The following is a 23,967-nucleotide window of genomic DNA, read 5'->3' as shown; positions in this document are numbered from 1 at the left end:
TGTTCATATGGGTCCTATATATCATATGTCTGCATGCTTTGTGTCAGTAGATGCTGAAATATGCTCCTACAGTACAGTGTCTCTACATACATGTAGATTGTGACACAGAAGTTACATGCAGTCATGTGGAGGAGTTGCCATGTGAGTCTTTTTTTCATCCTCTCTTTTTGGAGTTATGCTTATTGTGGGATGTCAGTGACTATGCTCATTATTATTATGGGATGTTGGGTGGGGGTGAGTGTTCCCATAGCAACGTTGGTTGCTAGGGTGGCACGGAGGAATGGGGAAGAGACTCCATGTGAGGGAGGAGGGGGGTGGATTATTATGGTCTGCATGTTGCAAGGTAACTATGCAGAGTGGGGGAGGGGTGTGCGTGTGTGTATATATGTGTGTGTGTGTGGGGGGGGGGGTTATTATGGGATGTCTGCCCCCTGATCTCTTTGTGTGTGTGTGCGCGGGTGTTTAATGCGAGAGAGGGAGACGGCGACGTCGTGTGCATCGCCAGGCAACATAAGACAAATACTGCATTTTAATTATTGGAACTAACGTTAGCTTGCTATTGTAACCCAAAAAGAAAAACTGTTGAAAGAAAGGCAAACATCCCCTTTCGTTGTTTCTGTTTTCAAACAGTGGAACCATTCAACTTGTGAGTAACGTTACTGTAGTTTGTTTATAATTGTATTTGTGATATTAGACCATTCATTAAACAATTGAAATTCGTCATTTATTGATATGTTTTGGGATGAATGTGTGACTCGTTTCTGAACCTAGCCGGTGATTGAGCTGGAGTTAGCGGGCTAGCTAACCAAGTGTGGGACGGAAAACTAGTAGCACGACGATGGCATGTCTAATGGCTAACTAGCTAGCTATAATGTAGCGAGACTACGCATAGATTGAAAGGCTGATAATCTTGAGTAGCCTAGTATTGTCTAAAACAATTGACATCAGAAATTATTTAACCTACATAAGAGGCAATTCATGTATTTATATTGTTCAATGCACGACATCAGTTCTGAATATTCACTTCTGTTTTCTTTTTTTTTTATTTCCACCTCCTTGCCGACCTGTCCTCCCCGCTCGACCTGGACGGACTCAATACTGGGACAGGACTCTGGAGGCAACACGGATTTAAACTTTTTTTTTAGTTAGCTAACTACATTTTAAAGTTAGCTAGCATTATGTCTGGAAGCGAGGACGATAGGGATGATTTTGGAGCCCCAGAGGACCGGTCTCTAATGCAAGGTAGGACCACTTCAACACATGTGTTTATTGCAACGAAATTAATTTATAAAAATGTTATATACTTTATGTAAATAATGCGAGTTAATCGTAAAACTGAGCCAAAGATGCCATGTATGGCTTTGCACTGAGTAAAGAACTTGAAGGTGACGTGAATTTGAATCTATGGATAACTAGCTAACATACAGTAGGTTGTTAGTTGATACTGGTTGTGGTTAGTTAACTTGGCAGGTTGTGGTAAGCTAGTTAAGCAAGCAGAATACAGTGTTTACGGTTAGTTGGTCAACTAGTTATGGAAAAGTTAACTAGCTAGCTAAGTAGTTGCTGGAACAGTGGACACCAGCCTCTAAGCTGTGATAGTTGACTGACTACTGCAGCTATCTGGCAGAAGCTAACACGTTATCCTAGCTTGCGTGTGCTAACAATGCTAGTTAACGTTTTTGTTTCAGTTTTATTGCAAGCCGTTTAAATGTAAGTTTGCTAAACGGACAGATGTTTTCCCATACCGAAGCAATTTACAGAACTTAAACTTTTGGCTACACAAATCATGCCGACCCACCGGCATATTCTTGCGGCCTAGCAAATGTTACCGGTATTTTTACGTGCCGATGACAAGATGGAGCCAGCCAGTTAGCTTGAAAGATGGCAGATGACGACGGTGACTTTCTCCTCCTATCATCGGGTGCGTGGTAGAAACAAATGCAGTCATTCACTCTATCTGTACATTTTGTGGAACGTGTCACAGAATTGTACTTATATAACGTAGATGGCTACCTTAGCTGGCGAAGGACAATAAAACCGTTAGGCTAGCTGGCTACTTTGTTTACACAACAGGTTCGGATATGACGGCATTGCATATTCCATTAGAATCCTCGGTGGGGAAGTTAAGGCCATGGAATTTTCCGATTTTAGACATAGCAGGCGTCAACAGGCCACCTTTTGGATAGTCGTTAGTAATTATTATTATTAATTTTTTTTGCGTTCAAACCTCTCGCATGTGAAAATCATTGACCATATATAATCCTACTCGAATCTAGATAATGACTTGGAAGAGCCATCTTTTCCAATTTGTTTGTGGGACATCAAATTCTACAATTGGGCTAACTGGACTCAACCATAACCCAGATAATGATGACATGGCATTCAGGTGTCATTTAATTAGACACCCAGCACCCCTCATTTTGACTTACAAACAGCTTATCACATGTCGGCCATGGCTACTTGGTGCTGATTGCAATGCCAACAGCCATTTGCTTACATCTACCATGAGCAATTACATAATAGGCCTTGGAACCCGATTCCATAGGACTTTGCAGCTACCAAGGTTGCAAGGATATTCAATTGACATTCTTCGTTACAGCTATTATTAAGCTGTGTCTCTGACCTCATTGCAGATGAGGAAGAGGAGATGTCAGAGAGTGAGGCCCCGAAGGTGAAGAAGAAGAAGGCCAAGAAGAGCCGGGAGAACAAAAGCAGCAAGAGGCGGACCTCTCGCAGAGAGGTAGGCTACAGTGACATGACCACGTCTCTAATCTTATCTGTACGTTCTTTGGACGCACTGTGTTCCGTTTGTCTGCCAGTGGAGGGACCCGCCACCTGTCGGAAGACAACGGGCTTACTCATACACCCCCCCCCCATGTGTCCTCTCCAGGATGTGCCTATGAGCTCCCCCGAGCCCATGGAGACCCCCGAGGTGGACAGGGACGAGGAGCGAGCGGCGCCCCGCTCGGACAGCGAGGGCAGCGACTACAACCCAGGGAAGAAGAAGAAGAAGAACAGGGGGAGCACCTCCAAGGAGAAGAAGAGGAGCAGCACCAGCACTGACAGAAACGGTGGAGGAAAGGACAAGAGGAAGGACCCTGAACCTGAGGAAGAGGAGGATGAGGACGATGACGATGATAGCTTGGTGAGTTTTTAGTTCGAGGATCGAAGGATGGAGAGGGGGGGGCATTAAAGTTGACTAAATAATATGTCATGGTGTTAATTGAATTGTCATTATGCAACTAAAACTCAGAGCTTCATAGAAAGTGATTGAATAAGCTACCTGTAATCTCTAGATGTAGATAAGTTATCAATACTACCATGCTGAGTTGACTACCACTAGGGTGACTGGTAGTGGTAAGTGCACTTATGCAAGGACATACTGTCACCGTGGCAACACCGAACTACCTGACATTGGCCCTTTTTAAGACAAGCACTTGCCACATGGTATAACTGCATGCAGCTTAAAATAGCCGATGGTGGGAGGAAAGTGTTTTGTCCAAAGCCGTGCTAGAGTTAACAAAGACCTAGTAACTATTGAACACAATGGCAACACTCAGAGGGCAAGAAATAGTCCCACCACAATAGGCCAGTCAGTAAGGAAAAGACGGGAAAGAACCACGTTCAAGCAAACGTTCATGTTGAATTGTCTCATCTAGGAGCCTAAGACGTCGTCCCAGCTCCTGGATGACTGGGGAATGGAGGACATTGACCACGTCTTCAGCGACGAGGACTACCGCTCCCTCACCAACTACAAGGCCTTCAGCCAATATGTCCGGTAATGAGATTGTCCTTGTCAATGCTTGCCGCATGAATTGTATTTTAAGCTTTCTCTTTCTTACCCCCACTCATTTGCTGTTCAACTTTTTGCTCTCTCAGATATTTTGTCTCCTTTCTCCCCATGATCTCGCCTACCGTTTCACTCTTTTACATATTTAATTTTTTTTGTCCTCATTACTCACCATCCACCCCTATCTCTCCATCAGACCACTCATCGCGGCCAAGAACCCCAAGATCGCCGTGTCCAAGATGATGATGGTACTGGGTGCCAAGTGGCGTGAGTTCAGCACCAACAATCCCCTGAGAGGTTCGGCCGCCGCCACTGCCGCCCTGGCCGCCGCCAATGTGTCTGCCGCCGTGGAGAGCATGGTGGCGGAGGTCGCTCCCGCCCCAGTCGCCGAGCCCCAGCCACCGGTCGCCCCGCCTCTGAAAAAGGCCAAGACCAAAGAGGGCAAAGGTCCTAATGCTCGTAAGAAGTCCAGGCCCACCCCCAAGCCTGCAGAGAAGAAGAAAGTGGCTACAAAAAAGGTAGCTCCGCTCAAGATCAAACTAGGAGGCTTCAACAGCAAGAGGAAACGCTCCTCGGTAAGTGCTTGGAACATTGAGTCGCAATAAAAATCACAGTATCGAATCGCAATGCATATAGAATTGTGAGAATCTCAATACATATCGTATCAGGACGTAAGTATCGTGATCATAGCGTATCGTGAGGTCCCTGGCAGTTCCCGGCCCCACTGTTTAGTCACCTCTCTCGCTCACTTTGACTTCGTTGTTGATGACAAAATGTTTTTATCATTTGGCATAGAGGCCTTCCGACCTAGACACATTTCTCCTTAAAACGAAGTTCCTAACCATTCTCTGTCTGGTTGTTCCTATCAGAGTGAAGAGGATGAGCCTGACGTGGAGAGTGACTTTGACGACGCCAGCATGAACAGCGTGTCCGTGTCGGACGGCTCCAACAGCCGCAGCAGCCGCTCCAAGAAGCCCAAGAGCAAGCCCAAGAAGAAGAAGGGTCTGTACTCTGCAGGTGTGTGTGTGTGTCTTCCATGGCTCTGATACATATCTCAACCCCAAGAAGTTGTGTGTCATCCATGGCTGTGATGCAGTATGTCTCAAACCCAATAAAAAGTGGTCTTGAGTTGCTAGACTCCACAGCTGTAGTTTGGATGTGTATGCATGTCCAATTAGCTATGACTCAGCCAGTACCACTCAGTCTTACTGAGTCACTAGAAGATTATACTTTTTCAGCAGGGCAGCATCCAGCATGTTCTGCCTTTAAATTTTTTGGGGATTGTCACACACTTTGACGTAGACAAACTCTTCTGTCAGAGTATCGATACATATCGCCCAGGAGTTTGAAATGCTTCCTATATTGCATCTGAATGACTCCACCTACACGGTAAAAGGGAGCGACGAACAGCGATGTCCATTCCCTAACGTTTCATTCTACAGCACTTTTATAAAATACATTCTGATTGATTAAAATGTGCGTTCCTCACAATATGTAACCTCTAAAGTGTTATAGCCTCGCTGGTATTTCATTAGGGTGCTCGTCAAACAACAAAAATAATGTTGAAAATGCATTCCTTTTTTTGGGGGGGGGGTTGTTCAGGAAATGTACCGTGTCTAGTTTGAATTGCTCTCACCCACTTCTGTCCTTTTGTTCCTTCCCTCCAGTCGAGGAGGATGGTGACGGCTATGAGACGGACCACCAGGACTACTGTGAGGTGTGCCAGCAGGGAGGGGAGATCATTCTGTGTGACACCTGTCCCAGGGCCTACCACATGGTGTGTCTGGACCCCGACATGGAGAACGCCCCAGAGGGCACCTGGAGCTGCCCACACTGCGTGAGTGACACCTTCCTTAGCCAATGAATGGCTCTGTGGAGTAAGTGACCGGGCAATATGGTACTGGTCAGCCAACCAGAATGATCAATCGGAGTGACAACAAAATACAGAGGAATCTGGTTGAGGGTAATGAGGAGATATTGAGAGGCATTAGTCAATGATCATAAACCGCTAGCTGGTAGTACTGTGGGATATGCTGGTACTGTTAGCTCTCAAATTGCTCAAGTGCGTAACCATCTTTGCTTCCCTACCAGTCAAACAGTTAACCCTTTCCCGTTGCTCAACTACCATTCACATGAACCCCTTCCCTCTCCCATCCACAGGAGAAGGAGGGCAAACAGTGGGAGGCGCGGGAGGAGGGCTCAGAAGAGGAGGAGGAGGAGGTGGAGGCCGAGCCGGAGGAGGACGACCACCACATGGAGTTCTGCAGGGTGTGTAAGGACGGTGGCGAGCTGCTCTGCTGCGACTCCTGTCCCTCCTCCTACCACATCCACTGTCTCAACCCGCCCCTGCCTGAGATCCCCAACGGAGAGTGGATCTGCCCACGCTGCACTGTGAGTGAACCATGAGTAAATCAATGGGGTGGGACCCGCAGGGTGATTGACACGGGGCACAGCCAGTTACACAGGGTACAGTGAATTCTACTTCCCAAATTGAAACCTAGCCCCCTACCCCCTTGGGTAGTGTATTGGGAAAACAAAACGACTAAATGTAACATTACCTAGCTTATCTGTAGACAAGGAGTTTTCACCATGACGTTATGATCAGTTTGTCCTGAAAAGCGAGCGGCTTTTTAAAAACATTTGACCTATTCACTGACACTTTCCTCCCCTCCTCAGTGTCCACCCATGAAGGGCAAGGTGCAGAAGATTCTGACGTGGCGCTGGGGCGACCCCCCTCCGCCCACGCCCATCCCCCGCCCCCCAGACCTCCCGGCTGACCAGCCTGACCCCGCCCCTCTGGCCGGGCGCCCTGAGAGGGAGTTCTTCGCCAAGTGGAGCAACATGTCCTACTGGCACTGCTCCTGGGTGTCTGAGCTGCAGGTATGTACACACACAGGTATGCAGACTTACGCTCGGCCGCCACGTTGCAGGCAATCGCACTCATACACACCTACCCTCATTTTGAGTTGTCGCGCATTTTATTTTTGCTTTTGAGGCGCCGGCGAACACTGAAATAAACACAAACAAAAACCATTCAGACACTTTCTTTCTCACTGAAATGGATTAGAGAAGAGCGTTGTCGCACCAACGTTCGACAACCCACACACACTTTTCCCTGTCTCCAGTTGGAGCTGCATTGTCAGGTGATGTTCAGGAACTACCAGAGGAAGAACGACATGGACGAGCCTCCTTCAATAGACTTTGGCGAGGGCGACGAGGAAAAGAGCACGAAGAGGAAGGCCAAGGACCCGCTCTACGCCAAGATGGAGGAGAAATACTACCGCTTCGGCATCAAGATTGCCTGGATGATGATCCACCGCATCCTCAACCACAGGTCAGGACGAGACTCCCGGACTGGCTGCTAAATGGGATTCAAATGTATTTTTAGTCTCATTGAGAGTTAACATTTCCAAAATAGCAGCAGAGTTTGAGTTGCAAGGCCAGACACATAGTGAAATCTGCATGTTTTCTTTGTCAGGTAAAGGGTTTCTCCTTGTGGTGCAAATGGTGCAATAATTTCAACCAATCAGTTGCAGATACCTTTGGTCATGTAGTGTATGTGGACACCTGCTTGTCGAACATCTCATCCCAAAATCATGGGCATTAATATGGAGTTGGTGCCCGCTTTGCTGCGATAACACCTCTACTCTTCTGGGAAGGCTTTCCACTAGATGTTGGAACATTGCTGCGGGGACTTGCTTCCATTCAGCCACTAGCAATAGTGAGGTCGGGCACTGATGTTGGGCGACTAGGCCCGGCTCGCAGTCGCCGTTCCAGTTTATTCCAAAGGTGTTTGATGGGGCTCTGTGCAAGCCACAAAGTTGGAAGCACTGAATCGCTCTGTGCAGGCCATTGTCATGCTTAAACAGGTAAGGGCCTTCCCCCAAACTGTTGCCACAAAGTTGGAATTACAGAATCGTCTAGAATGTCATTGTATGCTGTAGTGTTAAGATTTCCCTTCACTGGAACTAAGGGGTCTAGCCCGAACCATGAAAAACAGTCCCAGACCATTATTCCTCCTCCACCAGACTTTACAGTTGGCACTATGCATTGGGGCAGGTAGTGTTCTCCTGGCATCCGCCAAACCTGTGATTTATCACACCAGGGAATGTGTTTCCACTGCTCCAGAGTACAATGGCAGTGAGCGTTACACCACTCCGACTGACGCTTGACATTGTGCATGGTGATCTTAGGTTTGTGTGCGGCTGCTCGGCCATTGAAACCCATTTCATGAAGCTCCCGACAAACAGCTCTTGTGCTGACGTTGTTTTCAGAGGCAGTTTGGAACTTGGTAGTGAGTATTGCAACCGAGGACAGACGATTTTTATGCGCTTTAGTGCTTGGAAGTCCCGTTCTGTGAGCTTGTGTGGCCTACCACTTAGCGGCAGAGCCGTTGTTGCTCCTAGACGTTTCCACTTCACGATAACAGCACTTACAGTTGACCAGGGCAGCTCTAGCAGGGTAGAAATTTGACAATCTGACTTTTTGGAAAGGTGGCATCCTTTGACGGTGCCACGTTGAAAGTCACTGAACTCTTCAGTAAGGTCTTTCTACTGCCAATGTCTGTCTATGGAGATTGCATGGCTGTGTGCTCGATTTTTATACATCTGTCCGCAACGGATGTGGCTGAAATAGCCGGATCCACTAATTTGAAGGCGTGTCCACATACTTTTGTGTATGTATGTGCGTGCATGCCTACTGGATTTAATTGGCAACGTTGCTAACCAAGTTTTGTCTTGTGAGCTGCAGTCAGGACAAGAAGAATAACGTACACTACCTCATCAAGTGGAAAGACCTGGCCTACGACCAGGCCACCTGGGAGGCTGAGGACATGGACATCCCAGAGTTTGACGTCTTCAGACAGCAGTACTGGAACCACAGGTCACTAATGCATTATCGCCACCTTCTCTACATTGTGTAGGTGGAACGGAGGAGGAGTTTCTTCTTTGTCTGTTTCCGAGGGTAACGATGTTCCCTCTCGTCTGTTTCAGGGAGCTGATGATGGGCGACGAGGGTAAACCAGGGAAGAAGATCAAGGTGAAAGGCAAGACGAAGAGGATGGACCGGCCTCCTGAGAATCCTGTCGTTGACGTAAGTGTTGGCTGTTGTCATTTTAATTGGATTGGCGACACGGCTTGTCTTTTTATGAGAGATATGGTTTCTCGTGATTTGTCAGGTATTCCCGATCGTCATAAATTGCTCCGTATCTTACTGTTAAAACAGACTTTTAGCATCTCTTTTTCTGCAGCTTTATGTTATATCAATCACATGATAAATCCCTTATGGTGCATATTTCCTGCTGAGTGGTGTGTCTTGACATCAACAGTAACTCACTGTTCTTCTCGATCTCCCCCCTCTTCAGCCCACCATCAAGTTTGAGCGGCAGCCTGATTACCTGGACAGTACGGGGGGCAACCTGCACCCCTACCAGCTGGAGGGGCTCAACTGGCTGCGTTTCTCCTGGGCACAGGGCACAGACACTATCCTGGCTGACGAGATGGGACTGGGCAAGACTGTGCAGACTGCCGTGTTCCTCTACTCACTCTACAAAGAGGTGTGTGTGTGTGTGTGTGTGGGAGAGAATAAGGGTGAAAGTGTATGTGGGTCTTTCTGTTTACTAGGGTACCAGGGAGGATTTCCTCTGCTGGTTAACTTGTTACGGCTGTTGACAAGTCATTGATAAAAGTCTGCCAATTTTTTTCACGTCATTACATTAAGATATAAGGGGGAATCATGACTATATTCAGTAAAATTCCTGAGTTGCTTTAAACCCTATGTTTAACCCTTTATCGTGGTTGCTGTCTTGATGGATTTGTCCAAAATCATGACATAAAACATCACTTTTCTGTCCTTCCATTTACTTATACTTCAGGCCCTGTAGTGTACGCTATATGGACACCCCTTCAAATGAGTTGATTTGGCTATTTCAGCCACACCTCTTGCTTACAGGTGTATAGAATTGAGCACACAGCCATGCAATCTCATAGACAAACATGGGCAGTAAAATGGCCCTTACTGAAGAGCTCAATGACTTTCAACATGGCATCGTCATTGGATGCCACCTTTCCAACAAGTCAGTTCATCACATTTCTTCCCTGTTAGAGCTGCCCTGGTCAACTGAAAATGTTGCTCCTAGATGTTTAATCTTTCTTTTATTGAACCTTTTATTTAACTAGGCAAGTCATGTAAGAACAAATTCTTATTTACAATGACTGCCAAACCCGGACAACGCTGGGCCAATTGTGCGCTGCCTTATGGCACTCCCAGTTACGGCCGGATGTGGTGATGTGATGCAACAACGGCTCAGCCGTGAAGTGATGGGCCACACAAGCTCACAGAACGGGACTGCCCAGTGCTGAAGCGCGTAACAATCGTCTGTCCTCTGGTGGCAACACTCCCTACCGAGTTCCAAACTGCCTCTGGAAGCCACGTCAGCACACAAACTGTTCCTCGGGAGCTTCATGAAATGGGTTTCCATGGCTGAGCAGCCGCACACAAGCCAAAGCTCACCATGCGCAATGCCAAGCGTCGGCTGGAATGGTGTAAAGCGCACCACTATTGGACTCTGGAGCAGTGGAAACTCGTTCTCTGGAGTGATGAATCATGCTTCACCATTTGGCAGTCATAAGGACGAATCTGGGTTTTGCGGATGCCAGGAGAACACTACCTGCCCCAATGTATAGTGCCTACTGTAAAATTTGGTGGAGGAGAAATAATGGTCTGGGGCTGTTTTTTTTTTTTCATGCTTTGGGCTAGATCCCTTAGTTCCAGTGAAGAGAAATCTTAACGCTACAGCATACTGTACAATGACATTCTAGACAATTCGGTGATTCCAACATTGTGGCAACAGTTTGCGGAAGGCCCTTTCCTGTTTCAGCATGACAATGGCCTGCACAGAGCCCTGACCTCGACCCCATCGAACACTTTTGGGATGATTTGGAACGCCGACTGCGAGCCAGGCCTAATCGCCCGACCTCACTAATGCTCTTGTGGCTGAATGGAAGCAAGTCCCCGCAGCAATGTTCCAACATCTAATGGTAAGCCTTCCCAGAAGAGTGGAGGCTGTTTATAGCAGCAAAGTGGGGGACCAACCCCGTATTACTGCCCATGATTTTGGAATTAGATGTTTGACGAGCAGGTGTCCACATACTATTGGCCATGTAGTGAATATTGAACGTTAGTCAGTATATTAGGCCCTATATGTACAATTGTGTAAACTATTGAGGTCCTTAAATTACAATGAAATGCTTGAAGAAGCCCTTGAATTTGACTTGCCAATGTCGGTATGAGCCCTGCTTAAAGGATGTATAGGCCTATGTTGTTGCGTAGGTGGCGTTATGGTGTTTGCAACACCAGGGTTGTGGGTTCGATTCCCACGGGGGACCAGTACGGGGGGGAAAAAATGTATGAAATGTATGCATTCACTACTGTAAGTCGCTCTGGATAAGAGCGTCTGCTAAATGACTAAAATGTACTGCCACCTATTGATCGGAGTGTAGAATGCAATATCTTTTGACGACACAATATTTTAACATTAGAATGATAGAAATATAAATGTTACATGAGAAATTATATATTTTTATTAAGATTAGCTGTGGTTCAGTTAGTAGGGCATGGCACTTGCAACACCAACGGTAGTGGGTTTGATTCCCGCTTGGGCCACCCATACAAATGATCTTATTTTAATCAACTTTTTTCTTTCCCCCTTTATAGGGTCACTCCAAGGGCCCGTTCCTGGTGAGCGCCCCCCTGTCTACCATCATTAACTGGGAGAGAGAGTTTGAGATGTGGGCCCCGGACATGTACGTGGTGACCTACGTAGGAGACAAAGACAGCAGAGCCGTCATCAGAGAGAACGAGTTCTCCTTCGAGAACAACGCCATCCGCGGAGGCAAGAGGGCTTCTAAGATGAAGGTGAGAATTACGGGGGGAAATGTGTTTAAAAAAGAACCGATGAAATGAAATGTATTTTATTTTTTTCAATATATCACTCCTTCAGTGATATGCTGGTGTGTGTCACGTTTTTAACCGTTCCCCGTCGTGGCCTTGTAGAAAGACTCATCGGTGAAGTTCCATGTGCTGCTGACGTCCTATGAGTTGATCACCATCGACATGGCCATCCTAGGTTCCATAGATTGGGCCTGTCTGGTGGTCGATGAGGCCCACAGGCTCAAAAACAACCAGTCCAAGGTGAGAGATTAGAGTTGAGGGTTTAAAGGACTGTTATGGAGGTAGTTTACCTGTTATGTGCAACATATTCCCTTATTCAGGATAAAGATCAATTTGGAAGTATAAGGGCAATGAGGCATCCCAAATTCTATTTCTCATTAGTTGGATACCTTCATTGTACAATGAAACTCCACCTAAACTGGTATGGCTGAAAGTACCATTGACAAATACAGAAGTGTTGCATTTCTAGTTGAATAATACTCTGTTTTCTCTCCCCTCCAGTTCTTCAGAGTGCTGAACAACTATCCTCTCCAGCACAAGCTGCTATTGACCGGTACACCTCTACAGAACAACCTGGAAGAGTTGTTCCACCTCCTCAACTTCCTCACGCCAGAGAGATTCAGGTGTGTGTGTGTGTATACACACATTCTGACCACATCACTTTCCCACTCAATCCCAACGACCACTTCACATCACCTGTATCACACCCCACTCATCTTAGCCCAGTTATTATAGAGTTAACCGTTACTTACTTCCCTGCAATTTCCTCTCTCTGTGTAGTAACCTGGAGGGTTTCCTGGAAGAGTTTGCTGACATCGCCAAAGAGGACCAGATCAAGAAGCTGCATGACATGCTGGGACCACACATGCTCAGGAGACTGAAGGCTGACGTCTTCAAACACATGCCCTCCAAGACGGAGCTCATCGTCAGGGTGGAGCTCAGCCCCATGCAGAAGTGAGTGAAAAGTGCATGGAGGGATAGGGTGTGGTGAAGGTGTACATTTTGAATAGTGGTGACCCAGTTGTATGTGCTGTCTAACTTGGCTAAAAGGGAGACGTGATCAAATATAAAGTTAGAATGATTAGTCATCGTCCATAGACTTTTACTTAAACACAGTCTTGCCTTGGGATACTCAACTCACTAGAACTTTACAATATAATTGGACTGTGGAAGTGGTATTAAATGTGGATTTTCGTGTTTTTTCTTTCTCTTTTTAGGAAGTACTACAAATTCATCCTCACCCGTAACTTTGAGGCTCTGAACACGCGCAGTGGTGGAAATCAAGTATCCCTGCTCAACGTGGTGATGGACCTCAAGAAGTGCTGCAATCACCCCTACCTCTTCCCTGTGGCTGCCATGGTATGACCCACTTATAATACATTTGAATGGGAATGGACCATGCTATTGTGATGGCTAAGTGGGGTAGTGGTGCATTCATTTTGTACAGTCTATTTTATACAGTCTTAGATACTATTTGCGTCAAGCATTTTCATGATATGCATTATAACTTTTGTAGTATTTTTCCTGTAAGGCTCTATATAGCTGACTCTTGATTGCCCCCCCCAACAAAAAAACCAGGAAGCCCCAAAGATGCCCAATGGGATGTACGACGGTAGCGCCCTCACTAAGTCTGCTGGGAAACTGACGCTAATGCAGAAGATGATGAGGAAGCTGAAAGACGGAGGGCACAGAGTACTCATCTTCTCTCAGGTTAGTTAACCAACACACACATTATCAATATTTTATTTGAGTTCACGAAGTCCATTTATTTGAGTCCCTCACATTACATCAAGAAGGATTCAAACATTTCAAAGGTCTTGGATACAAAAAGCACACGCCTCACATGGACACTGCTTACTCATGTAGATTGTTTTTCCACTTGTGCATGAGCTTTATTTGTTTACTCACCACCCGTTCACGCCCTCTGTCGTAGATGACCAAGATGCTTGACCTGCTGGAGGACTTCCTGGAGAACGAGGGCTACAAGTACGAGCGTATCGACGGAAGCATTACCGGGGGCATGAGACAGGAGGCCATCGACAGATTCAATGGTGAGGCTCACCCCACACTGACTTCCTCATTCACTATCTAACTAGATCACTGTGTATACTGCAATTTCAGAGTGACTATTATATAGTTGTAGTCTTCAGATCTAAATTAGGTGTGTATATATATATATATATATATATATATATCCTATAATTGTTAAATATCAAGAGGGATTTATATACAGTACCAGTCAAAATGTGGACACGCCTACTCATTTAAGGGTTTTTCTTTAGTTTGACTATTTTCTACATTGTAGAATGATAGTGAAGACATTAAAATTATGAAAAAACGCATTTGGAATCTTGTAGTTAACCAAAACAGGGTTAAACAAATCAAAATATGTTATTTTAGATTCTTCAAAGTAGCCACCCTTTTCCCTTGATGACAGCTTTGCACACTCAACCAGCTTCATGAGGTAGTCACCTGGAATGCTTTTTCAACACTCTTGAAGGAGTTCCCACATATGCTGAGCACTTGTTGGCTGTTTTTCCTTCACGCTGCAGTCCAACTCATCCCAAATCATCTCATTTGGGTTGAGGTCGGGTGAGGCCAGGTCATTTGGTGTAGCACTTCATCACTTTACTTGGTAAAATAGCCCTTACACAGCCTGGAGGTGTGTTGGGTCATTGTCCTGTTGAAAAACAAATGATAGTCCCACTAAGTGCAAACCAGATGGGATGGTGTATCACTGCAGAATGCTGTCGTAGCCATGCTGGTTAAGTGTGCCTTGAAATCTAAATAAATCACCAGAAATGCACCATCACACCTCTTCCTCCGTGCTTCACGGTGGGAACCACACATGCGGAGATCATCCGTTCACCTACTCTGCGTCTCACAAAGACACGGCTGTTGGAACCAAAATTTGGACTCATCAGACCAAAGGACAGATTTCCACCGGTCTAATGTCCATTGCTCGTGTTTCATGGTCCAAGCGCGTCTCTTCTTATTATTGATGTCCTTTAGTAGTGGTTTCTTTGCAGTAATTTGACCATGAAGGCCTGATTCACGCAGTCTCGTCTGAACAGTTGATGTTGAAATGTGTCTATTTGAACTCTGAAGCATTTATTTGGGCTGCAGTTTCTGAGGCTCGTAACTCGAATGAACGTATCCTCTGCAGCAGAGGTAACTCTGGGTCTTCCTTTCCTGTGGCGGTCCTCATGAGAGCCAGTTTCATCATAGCGCTTGATGGCTTTTGCGACTGCACTTGAAGAAACTTTCAAAGTTCCTGAAATGTTTCGGATAGACTGACCTTCATGTGTTAAAGTAATGATGGACTGTTGTTTCTCTTAGCTTATTTGAGCTGTTCTTGTCATAATATGGACTTGGTCTTTTACCAATAAGGGCTATCTTCTGGCTCCTTGTGTTATTTCATCGTTTTGATGTCTTCACTATTATTCTACAATGTAGAAAATAGTAAAAATAAAGAAAAACCTTTGAATGAGTAGGTGTGTCCAAACTTTTGACTGATACTGTTTATTTGAAATGTTTTATTTTTATCAAATGAAATGCCATTTATGGTGAAACATTGGAATGAACTAGTCTGTAGGACTATCAGGCTAATCCTGTTCTTATAGTAAGCTATTTTACATTCATCAGCCTTATGTTTTCTGAAGCTCTTGATAGTTCTTTAATTCAATTGTGCGGGAATAGATAACCCAGATGGCCAAATTTGCCGCTGTCTGATATCAACGTCGGGTTATCTAAAGTAGTGTTTTATTCTTGTGGGGTTTTCGTTGAAATCGAGCTTGTTTTACCACGCAGGTGCATGCAATCTCAAATGAATTTCGTTTTAAGAATACCAGCGATAAAACAGGGCTCCAAAGAAGTTCTGAGTCTTTGTTGCAATAGTTTTTGGGGGAATTTGTTATCATCCCTGACTGTCCAGCTTTGGTTAGTTCTCAAACGTGATATTAATACACAATTATATAGGTCCATTTATCTTTTTTACAATTTGTATCGGGTTTTAAGAGATGGAATTCTCAGTAGGTGGAAACGGCGCCACGTTGCTTGTTTGAATTTAGGCGGGCCAGAAAACTGAATAATCCCTGGAAAGTGAATGATTATAGAGATAAAGCAAGTGATTGATGTAAATATAGATTGATGTATAGTGATTTGGTCTGAGTGGTTGATCTGTTTGTTCCTTAGCTCCTGGAGCGCTGCAGTTTGCCTTCCTGCTGTCGACGAGAGCTGGAGGTCTGGGCATCAACCTGGCCACCGCCGATACTGTCATCATCTACGACTCCGACTGGAATCCTCACAACGACATCCAGGTAACACACTTGAAACCATCACACACAGGCCCAAGTCAAGCCCAATGATCTTTGAGAATTTGATTAGTAGAAGTACTATGGTGAACCTTCCACCTAGCCTGTCAGAGGGTAAGGTGGAGCTATTACCATATTGCTTACACCTGTCGAATCCAATCAGATCTCCACAAGTGCTTATGGATCAGTTTATGATTGGGCCATTCACCATCTCCTTGTTCTCTATTATATCAACTTTTTATTAAGGTGGTTGCAAGGACGAAAGATTCATACTGTTTGTCTCTGCCTCTTTCTCATCTCAGGCGTTCAGCAGAGCTCATCGTATCGGACAGAACAAGAAGGTGATGATCTACCGCTTCGTCACAAAGGCCTCTGTGGAGGAGAGGATCACTCAGGTAAAGAGGCCGTCCCCTCTCCCGCAACATCACAATGACCTCTTCACAACGCAACACAGCAGTCTGTATCATAGAATTGCTACCTTGTTGGATCCAATGAATGTCGTGTGTGTGTGTGTGTGTGGAAGCGAGCTTCGTCTGTCGTCAGCGCTACTCATTTCAGTTCTTTGGCCTATACTGGCAGGAAGAAAGTCAATGCAGACATAGAAACATCCCACGTTCCCTCCCTCTCCAGGTTGCCAAGAAGAAGATGATGTTGACCCACCTGGTGGTGCGTCCTGGTCTGGGCTCCAAGACGGGCTCCATGTCCAAACAGGAGCTGGACGACATCCTCAAGTTTGGCACGGAGGAGCTGTTCAAGGACGAGCTTGGAAAGGGAGACAAAGAAGGTAAAAGGAACTAAACAGCTCCTGCTGTTGTAAACATGGATGGGGAGGGTGGATGGGTAGGTGGAAGGATGGAGTGGATAGTTGTTCATCTGTTAAATCACCTTTCAGTTGTCTTGAAAGGGAGCAATGAAATGTTGTCTTATTGTATATTTTTTTATTTTATTTTTTTACCTGCCCACAGCAGGTTACTGGAAGCGTGTTGCAGGTGAACAGAAAACGAGCAAATGCCAGCAGATACGAACAGTCAAATACGATGATAGTTTGTTGGTTATTACTTATTAGGTGAAATTATCAACATTTTGGGTAAACCGATGTCTAGAACAGATTTAGTTCAAGATAAGGTTATGACAATGTTTATAACACGTTCTGATAATGTTTGGACCATGTTCTGAAAATGTTTCATGTCCCCCAGGTGAGAACAAGGAGGAGGACAGCCAGGTGATCCACTACGATGACATGGCGGTGGACAGACTTCTGGACAGGAACCAGGAGTCCGAAACCCCGGAGGAAACGGAGATCGGGAGCATGAACGAGTACCTGGGCTCCTTCAAGGTGGCCCAGTACGTGGTCAAGGACGAGGAGGAGCCGGTAAGTTTGTTTTGGGTCAAAAACACCATTTAGCAGACACTTTGACCCATAGTGATGTTTTATATTTTTAGAATGTCGACTCCCAAGTGGCCTTGTTGTAGCCCAGACGTTGTGAGGTGTGTGTGTAACTGACGTCTCATTTGACACATGCACACTTGATCAATGACTCTCCTTTCCCTCCCTCCTCTCTCTCGGGCCCCCCCAGGAGGAGGAAGTACAGAGAGAGATCATCAAGCAGGAGGAGAGTGTCGACCCAGACTACTGGGAGAAGCTGCTCAGGCACCACTATGAGCAGCAGCAGGAGGACCTGGCCCGCAACCTGGGCAAGGGCAAGCGCATCCGCAAGCAGGTCAACTACAACGACGGCTCCCAGGAGGACCGAGGTAGTAGACGGGGTAACAACAACAAGCGCCAATGCCATTACTTACTTACGTGTGTGAGAGAGAGAGTGGTGGGTGTGAGTTTCACCAGCGAAGTCTTAGTAACTGAGTGGTGTCGTGTGTTTGTGCTGGTTTGATTACTCCTCACCTGCATGAGGCATGCCTCTTCAGTTGTGGTGGCAATTTGAATTTTCCTCCCTTTTGCATTACCTCTTCAGAAAGGCTCTATGTCAGTCCTCAGAAAGCCTGGTAAATCTTCCGACATGCTCGTGATCTTCTATTCCCAGCAACAATCCAAACTATTCAGAATTACATTAACGTGAGCGGATATCTGTTCCAAGTCCTTGTTAGTTTTATGTTGGAATGGCAGCTTTCCTTTAACTTTTGACACCTGAATACAATGCATTGCAATGGCGAACTACACTACCCACAATGCACTGCATCTAGAGGATGAAAATGCCAGCACCCGCCCCTGTAAAATGTGGCACTCTTTAATCCTAGCACCCTAAGGGATTTGAAGAATAAGTTGGCGCGTGTGACTGAATTGCAGTTGTTTTGTATTTTGTACCCCTTCCGTTTTGAGTCGGGAAACAGTGCATCTCTTCTCGGCTCCTAACTGTACACATACTAGCTTAAACAATGTCCCACATGTGGTTTGAGTCAGCTACTCGCACTCGGGCACTGCTTGTGGACAAGTTGACACATCACCCCCATATCTGTGGCGTTGGTTTCCTTCTAGCGCTCTGTGCTTGGTCTGGTTGTCAACCTTTTACTCAAAGTCCACTTCCTTGTAGAATCTTCTTTCCCCCCCTCTTTTAAATGTTCATGTTTGAAGAAGTTCAGAGAAGTTTCTGGACTGTGTACTGAAATTGCGCCCCGTGTCTTCTGTCTCCAAGCAGATTGGCAGGATGACCAATCGGACAACAACTCGGACTACTCTGTGGCCTCCGAGGAGGGTGACGAGGACTTTGATGAGCGGGCAGAAGGTAAGCGAAAGTGTGTGTGGACAGACGGTGTCTCTGTCGGTGTTTACAAGAGTGGGTGTGTGTGTGTGTGTGTGTGTGTGTGTTTTTGTATGTGGTTTGTGAAGCTTAAGAGAATAACTTTTGGTGTTTTTCCTGTTTTCTGGCGGTGCAGCCAACTCTCGCAGACCCAACAGGAAAGGCATGCGCGGCGACAGGGACAAGCCACTGCCCCCCCTGCTGGCCAGAGTGGGAGGCAACATTGAGGTCAGCTTCCAATGTCCATCGATCACTGCACTCTGAACCAATGCTCTGCATGATCCTGAATGTGTTTGCAATTTAGCTTATCTACGGATGGGCCAACCCACCACTTGTCTCTTGGCATTCAATTGGCTTGTACAGAAATAAAGGTCAGGGGTCAATATGTGGACTACCTGTTAACGCAACACTAACCCTGCCTCTCTGGTGTTCAGGTGTTGGGCTTCAACGTTCGCCAGAGGAAGGCCTTCCTGAATGCAGTGATGCGTTATGGGATGCCTCCTCAGGACGCCTTCACCACCCAGTGGCTGGTCAGAGACCTGCGTGGGAAATCTGAGAAAGAGTTCAAGTGAGTAACTAACATGTTATAGTGTAAATCCAAAATAGTAATGCCTTGATATTGGTTGAATTTGTCCTCTATATTTTGTTTAACATCGGATCCTCTCTCCCACGCAGGGCGTACGTCTCCCTCTTCATGAGGCACCTGTGCGAGCCCGGCGCCGACGGAGCGGAGACCTTCGCTGACGGCGTCCCCCGCGAGGGGTTGTCGCGGCAACACGTACTCACCCGCATCGGTGTGATGTCGCTGATCCGCAAGAAGGTAGAGCCCAGTTCCTGGTTTGGGATAGTTGGGAGGAATTCAACTCAACACGCTAAAGTGTGAGTGTAGCTCGTCCTGACCGTGTTTTCCACCAGGTCCAGGAGTTCGAGCACGTCAACGGCCAGTGGTCCATGCCGTGGATGATGGAGCTGGAGGAGAGTAAAAAGGCTGCGGCCGCTGCAGCTGGAGCCCGCCCCGACTCCCCAGGGAAGACCCCCTCCACGGGCACGCCTGCAGACACGCAGCCCAACACACCCGCCACAGGTACAGACCACTACGCCCTCTTCCACAACCCTCTCCCCGGTCCTTGCTCTTCCTGCATTTCAGTCTTTCCCAGCTGTAGTGACCTATGGTCTGTAACCCAAAATCTCTGCAAGTACGTCCCGTGTCTTGCAGAGTCTAGACCCTCTCCTGCGATGATGCTTTTAACCCCTGTTCCCCTCTGTGTGCTCGCCCTCCCCAGCCCCCAAAACTCCCTCCACTGGCACACCCGCAGACACACAACCCAACACGCCTGCCCCAGGTAAACCAACTCTGTCCCCCACTCCCCCCTGTCTACCTCCACACCATCTCACTGTTCCAGGACTCTTGACATGCAGGGTCAAACACCGACTCAAGCTCTGCTGCTGCTATGCTGGTTTTAGTGAAACCACCCTAGGAAAAAAAAGAGGTGCTTGGGTGTGTAAAATGTGTGACTGTCAATCAGTGCTTGGAGATGTGGAAGGTGGATTAAGAGCTGATGTCCTGTTGGTTTAGCAGACGATCCTTCGAAGACTGAGGACGCCGCGAAGGATGGCGAGAAAGAGGAGAAGAAAGATGGCGAGGTGGAGAAGGAGGAGTCCAGAAAGACGGAAGACCCAGAGGTAAAGAATTATACACTTGATCTACATTGGTCAACAGACTAGAATAAGCCAATGTCTAACCAAAGCCAATCAATTTATCATACTTCTACATGGGGTATAGATACCACAGTATATATCATTGTTGTGAAGTTTGAGATGGAGCTCCTTGTCCAGAATAGTTAGTTTTAGTAAGTTTAAAACGCCTGTGCTGTTCTCTGTGCTTCTGGTTCTAAGGAATGTTCCTCTCTTTCAGGTAAATGCGATCCCCGATAAAGATGAGAAGACTCCTTCCCCTGAACCGAAAGAGAAAGATGAAGAAGAGCCCATGGAAACAGACAAGCCTACCAATGGAGAGGCGGAGAAGGAGAAGGACGGCGAGACTGCAGAGAAGCCTACTCAGGGAGGAGAGGAGACCAAGTCTCCAGCAGCAGAGGCCAAGATGGACGTGTCCGAGGTCAAATCGGAAGACTCCAAGGCCAAAGGTGATGTCGTAATAGAATATGGTTCAGTACTATTTTTCCACAGTACCACTTCTATTGCATTCTGTTAGACACTCCTTTGATGTTTGCTAATGTTCTCCCCCTTTTTCTCTCCATCCCTCTGGATTTGCAGCAGAAGAGAAGACGGAGAAGATGGATACCACTCCTGCCTCAGAGGAAAAGAAAGGTAGCTCCCCTCGCCATCATTCTCTCTCATTTTGCACTCGTCAATCAGCAAACTGCAGAAAAGGACATACTGTTGGTTTCCGTGCTTTGTGTCGGTCCACGTTTCTTCTTCACTCCGTTCTCTCTCTCACCCCATTTTCAACCTTGTTCTGTCTGCAGAGCAAAAGGAGGAGAAGGATGGCGTGAAGGCGGAGGAGCTGGCCAAGCTGCAGAACGGGGACAGTGTGAAGGAGGGAGCGGCGGCCAGAGTCAGTGAGGAGAAGAAGAAAGCCAAGACGAGATTCATGTTCAACATCGCCGACGGAGGATTCACAGGTAAGAGAACTGGAGTGTCAAGAGGGAAAGCATACCACAAACGCATGCGCAGATCTCCACACGTTCTCAGCAGAGTTTTGGTTGGTTTCATACATGGTTAAGCGCTACTCTTGGACTAAATAGCGTTTTCAATGGTCTCAGTTTCAACAAGTCTCAATTGTTACTTCAGGGAATCACTCTTTTTCTCCCCCCTACAGAGCTGCACTCCTTGTGGCAGAATGAGGAGAGAGCCGCCACCGTCACCAAGAAGACCAATGAGATCTGGCACCGTCGCCATGACTACTGGCTTCTGGCTGGCATCATACAGTATCCTTTTATACCACTGTTGACAAACTATGCTGCCCACCGTGGCTCTTTGCAAACAAACATCAGTGATTTACGGTCAAATCTTTCTCTTCAAAATGTAACCGGTGCAACGCTCATTGGAAAATTGCCTGTAGCAGGAAAAGTACAATCTCAACAGATCTAATAACTATGGCCAGCTTCAAGTATTGGTTAATGGTCACATACATTAGGCCAATATTGGGTCATACCGCAAACAGTGGGGCCAGTCTGTTTTTGTTTATCCCTTGACTCTGGCGCCCCCGAGACACGGCTACGCGCGTTGGCAGGACATCCAGAACGACGTGAAGTACGCCATCCTCAACGAGCCCTTCAAGGCTGAGATGAACCGAGGCAACTTCCTGGAGATAAAAAACAAGTTTCTGGCCAGGAGGTTCAAGGTATAAAGGCCTTTATTAGCCATGATCATTTATAAGCCACCTCTTTTTATACCCCCCCCCCCCAGGCCTGTTTGTCAGCCGGTCTCATTTTCACTCTTCTCGCGTAAAGATTTGTTGTGCTCCATGTACACACTGTGCATTTTGTATTGCTGTATTCTCATCCACTCCTGTGCTTCCCCATCTCCTCTCATCCCTCCTCCCCCTAGCTGCTGGAGCAGGCCCTGGTGATCGAGGAGCAGCTGCGCCGGGCGGCCTACCTCAACATGTCGGAGGACCCTTCCCACCCCTCCATGGCCCTCAACACTCGCTTCAGCGAGGTGGAGTGTCTGGCCGAGTCCCACCAACACCTCAGCAAGGAGTCCATGTCGGGGAACAAGCCCGCCAACGCCGTCCTGCACAAAGGTAAGCTAGCCAGCTGGCACTCGCCTAGTACGCCCGGGTCGAGTTCATTAGGGCACACTGTAGAAAAATGTTTGGCAACGGAAAATTAAAATGGTTCCTATGGTACCTCCCCATTTAACTTCGTGTCTGACCGTTTTGTGCCTACTGAACGTGACCCTGTGCAAAGGAATAGGAAGAATAGTGTCTCTGCTGACAGACCAAAATACATTTATCAACCTAACCTAAAGTACCTTGAGGCTTAGTTGAAGATTTGTAAAGTTAATAATAGATGTATTTTATACAGCACTTTTCATTCCAAGTAAGAAAGGAAGTATCTTAACAGGAGGGAGCATAATGGAGAGTCAGGCAGGGAGGTAGAGATCATTCATCGGCCACCCCGTCTTCCATTGTCACAGTTCCTCCTTCGTAGATGGGCTGGATCGTCCACTACTGAAATGTAGCACCCACCTGGGTGACGCTTCGGCGACTGTAAGACCATCACACCTCAGCAGTGGTCCAGAAAAGCCCCCTTACAAAGTGTAATTCTGCATCTCTGTACACCGCTGTCCACTTTCCACTAGGAACTGGGGCAGGAGGCAAAAAGCCAATGCTGTTGATCTGGTGTTGCCGAGTCATTCAAATCATACTACTAGCTAGCTAGTTAGCCAAGCCAATATATATATTTGCAACAATTTATTTTGCTTTGTCATTATGGGGTATTGTGTGTAGATTGATGAGGAACATGAATCACTTTTCGAACAAGGCTGTAATGTAACAGCATTTGGAGAAAGTCAAGGCATCTGAATACTTTCTGAATACACTGTATATAGGCATATGTAAGTTGGCAAGCACTTCCATTCTCTCTTTCCCCCTCAGTGCTGAAACAGCTGGAGGAGCTGCTCAGTGACATGAAAGCAGACGTGACCCGTCTCCCGGCAACCATCGCCCGGATACCCCCGGTCGCAGTGAGACTCCAGATGTCCGAGAGGAACATCCTCAGCCGCCTGGCCAGCAGAGGCCCCGAACCACAGCCTCAACAACCGCAGGTAAGCATCCCACCCCAATGACGGGTGTGTGAATGTTTTGTGCACAAGTCTTGTCACGTTTTGTAATGTGCTTGTTGCGTTCTTTCTCTTACAGCTGTCACAACAGTAGCCTGGCTTAGCCCCCTTGAACCTCACCACCTCTACATTCCTGATCGGCACAGCAGACGATGATGCGCCCAAGCTTGAAACCACGGCCCTTTATATAATATGGACTTGCAGCGTTCCTACAGGCTGACTCCTGGACACTGTGGAAATAATAGCTATTTTAATTTTTCCTTTTGTTTTGACTTTATTAATATTATTGATATAATGTTATTATGATTTTTTTGGGACCTAAATAAAAATGTAATAAAGGATGTTTGTTTTTTTA

At 46.6% G+C, this 23,967-nt stretch overlaps 1 protein-coding gene across 18 annotated transcripts; it reads left to right on the top strand.

The window, feature by feature from the left end:
• Window positions 1-344: 344 nt before the first annotated feature.
• LOC106588422 (chromodomain-helicase-DNA-binding protein 4) lies at window positions 345-23,967 on the top strand. 18 transcript variants are annotated; one of them, XM_045709284.1, is made up of 42 exons: window positions 345-646; window positions 1,108-1,242; window positions 2,634-2,740; window positions 2,891-3,145; window positions 3,660-3,778; window positions 3,987-4,365; window positions 4,660-4,792; window positions 5,458-5,627; window positions 5,951-6,181; window positions 6,467-6,670; window positions 6,916-7,124; window positions 8,540-8,671; window positions 8,782-8,881; window positions 9,153-9,344; window positions 11,504-11,704; window positions 11,843-11,980; window positions 12,242-12,363; window positions 12,521-12,694; window positions 12,958-13,099; window positions 13,319-13,450; window positions 13,674-13,791; window positions 15,935-16,059; window positions 16,356-16,448; window positions 16,684-16,837; window positions 17,019-17,042; window positions 17,250-17,425; window positions 17,631-17,820; window positions 18,702-18,791; window positions 18,934-19,034; window positions 19,241-19,374; window positions 19,482-19,626; window positions 19,722-19,890; window positions 20,090-20,149; window positions 20,383-20,489; window positions 20,722-20,950; window positions 21,081-21,134; window positions 21,293-21,448; window positions 21,646-21,754; window positions 22,038-22,170; window positions 22,377-22,572; window positions 23,428-23,597; window positions 23,692-23,967. In XM_045709284.1, the coding sequence occupies exons 2-42, from the start codon at window positions 1,179-1,181 to the stop codon at window positions 23,704-23,706; spliced, it is 5,952 nt and encodes a 1,983-aa protein (XP_045565240.1). In that variant the 5' UTR covers window positions 345-646; window positions 1,108-1,178; the 3' UTR covers window positions 23,707-23,967. The 18 variants fall into 18 exon arrangements, with proteins under 18 accessions (XP_045565240.1, XP_045565241.1, XP_045565238.1 ...); XM_045709285.1 differs by having other exon boundaries at window positions 4,660-4,807; window positions 17,631-17,808; window positions 18,943-19,034; XM_045709282.1 differs by having other exon boundaries at window positions 4,660-4,807; window positions 17,631-17,808.

Source organism: Salmo salar, chromosome ssa27, assembly GCF_905237065.1.
Source record: "Salmo salar chromosome ssa27, Ssal_v3.1, whole genome shotgun sequence".
NCBI lineage: Eukaryota > Metazoa > Chordata > Actinopteri > Salmoniformes > Salmonidae > Salmo > Salmo salar.
This window is presented reverse-complemented; position numbering and strand designations above follow the sequence as displayed.

What these genes read in the sequence shown, in the direction of transcription:
- LOC106588422 (XM_014177382.2), top strand. Translation starts at nt 1,179, where the DNA reads ATGTCTGGAAGCGAGGACGATAGGGATGATTTTGGAGCCCCAGAGGAC. An exon ending in AGAGGGCTTCTAAGATGAAG is followed by an intron (nt 11,705 to 11,842) that starts GTGAGAATTACG and finishes GTGGCCTTGTAG; the next exon opens with AAAGACTCATCGGTGAAGTT. An exon ending in TGGAGGAGAGGATCACTCAG is followed by an intron (nt 16,449 to 16,683) that starts GTAAAGAGGCCG and finishes CTCCCTCTCCAG; the next exon opens with GTTGCCAAGAAGAAGATGAT.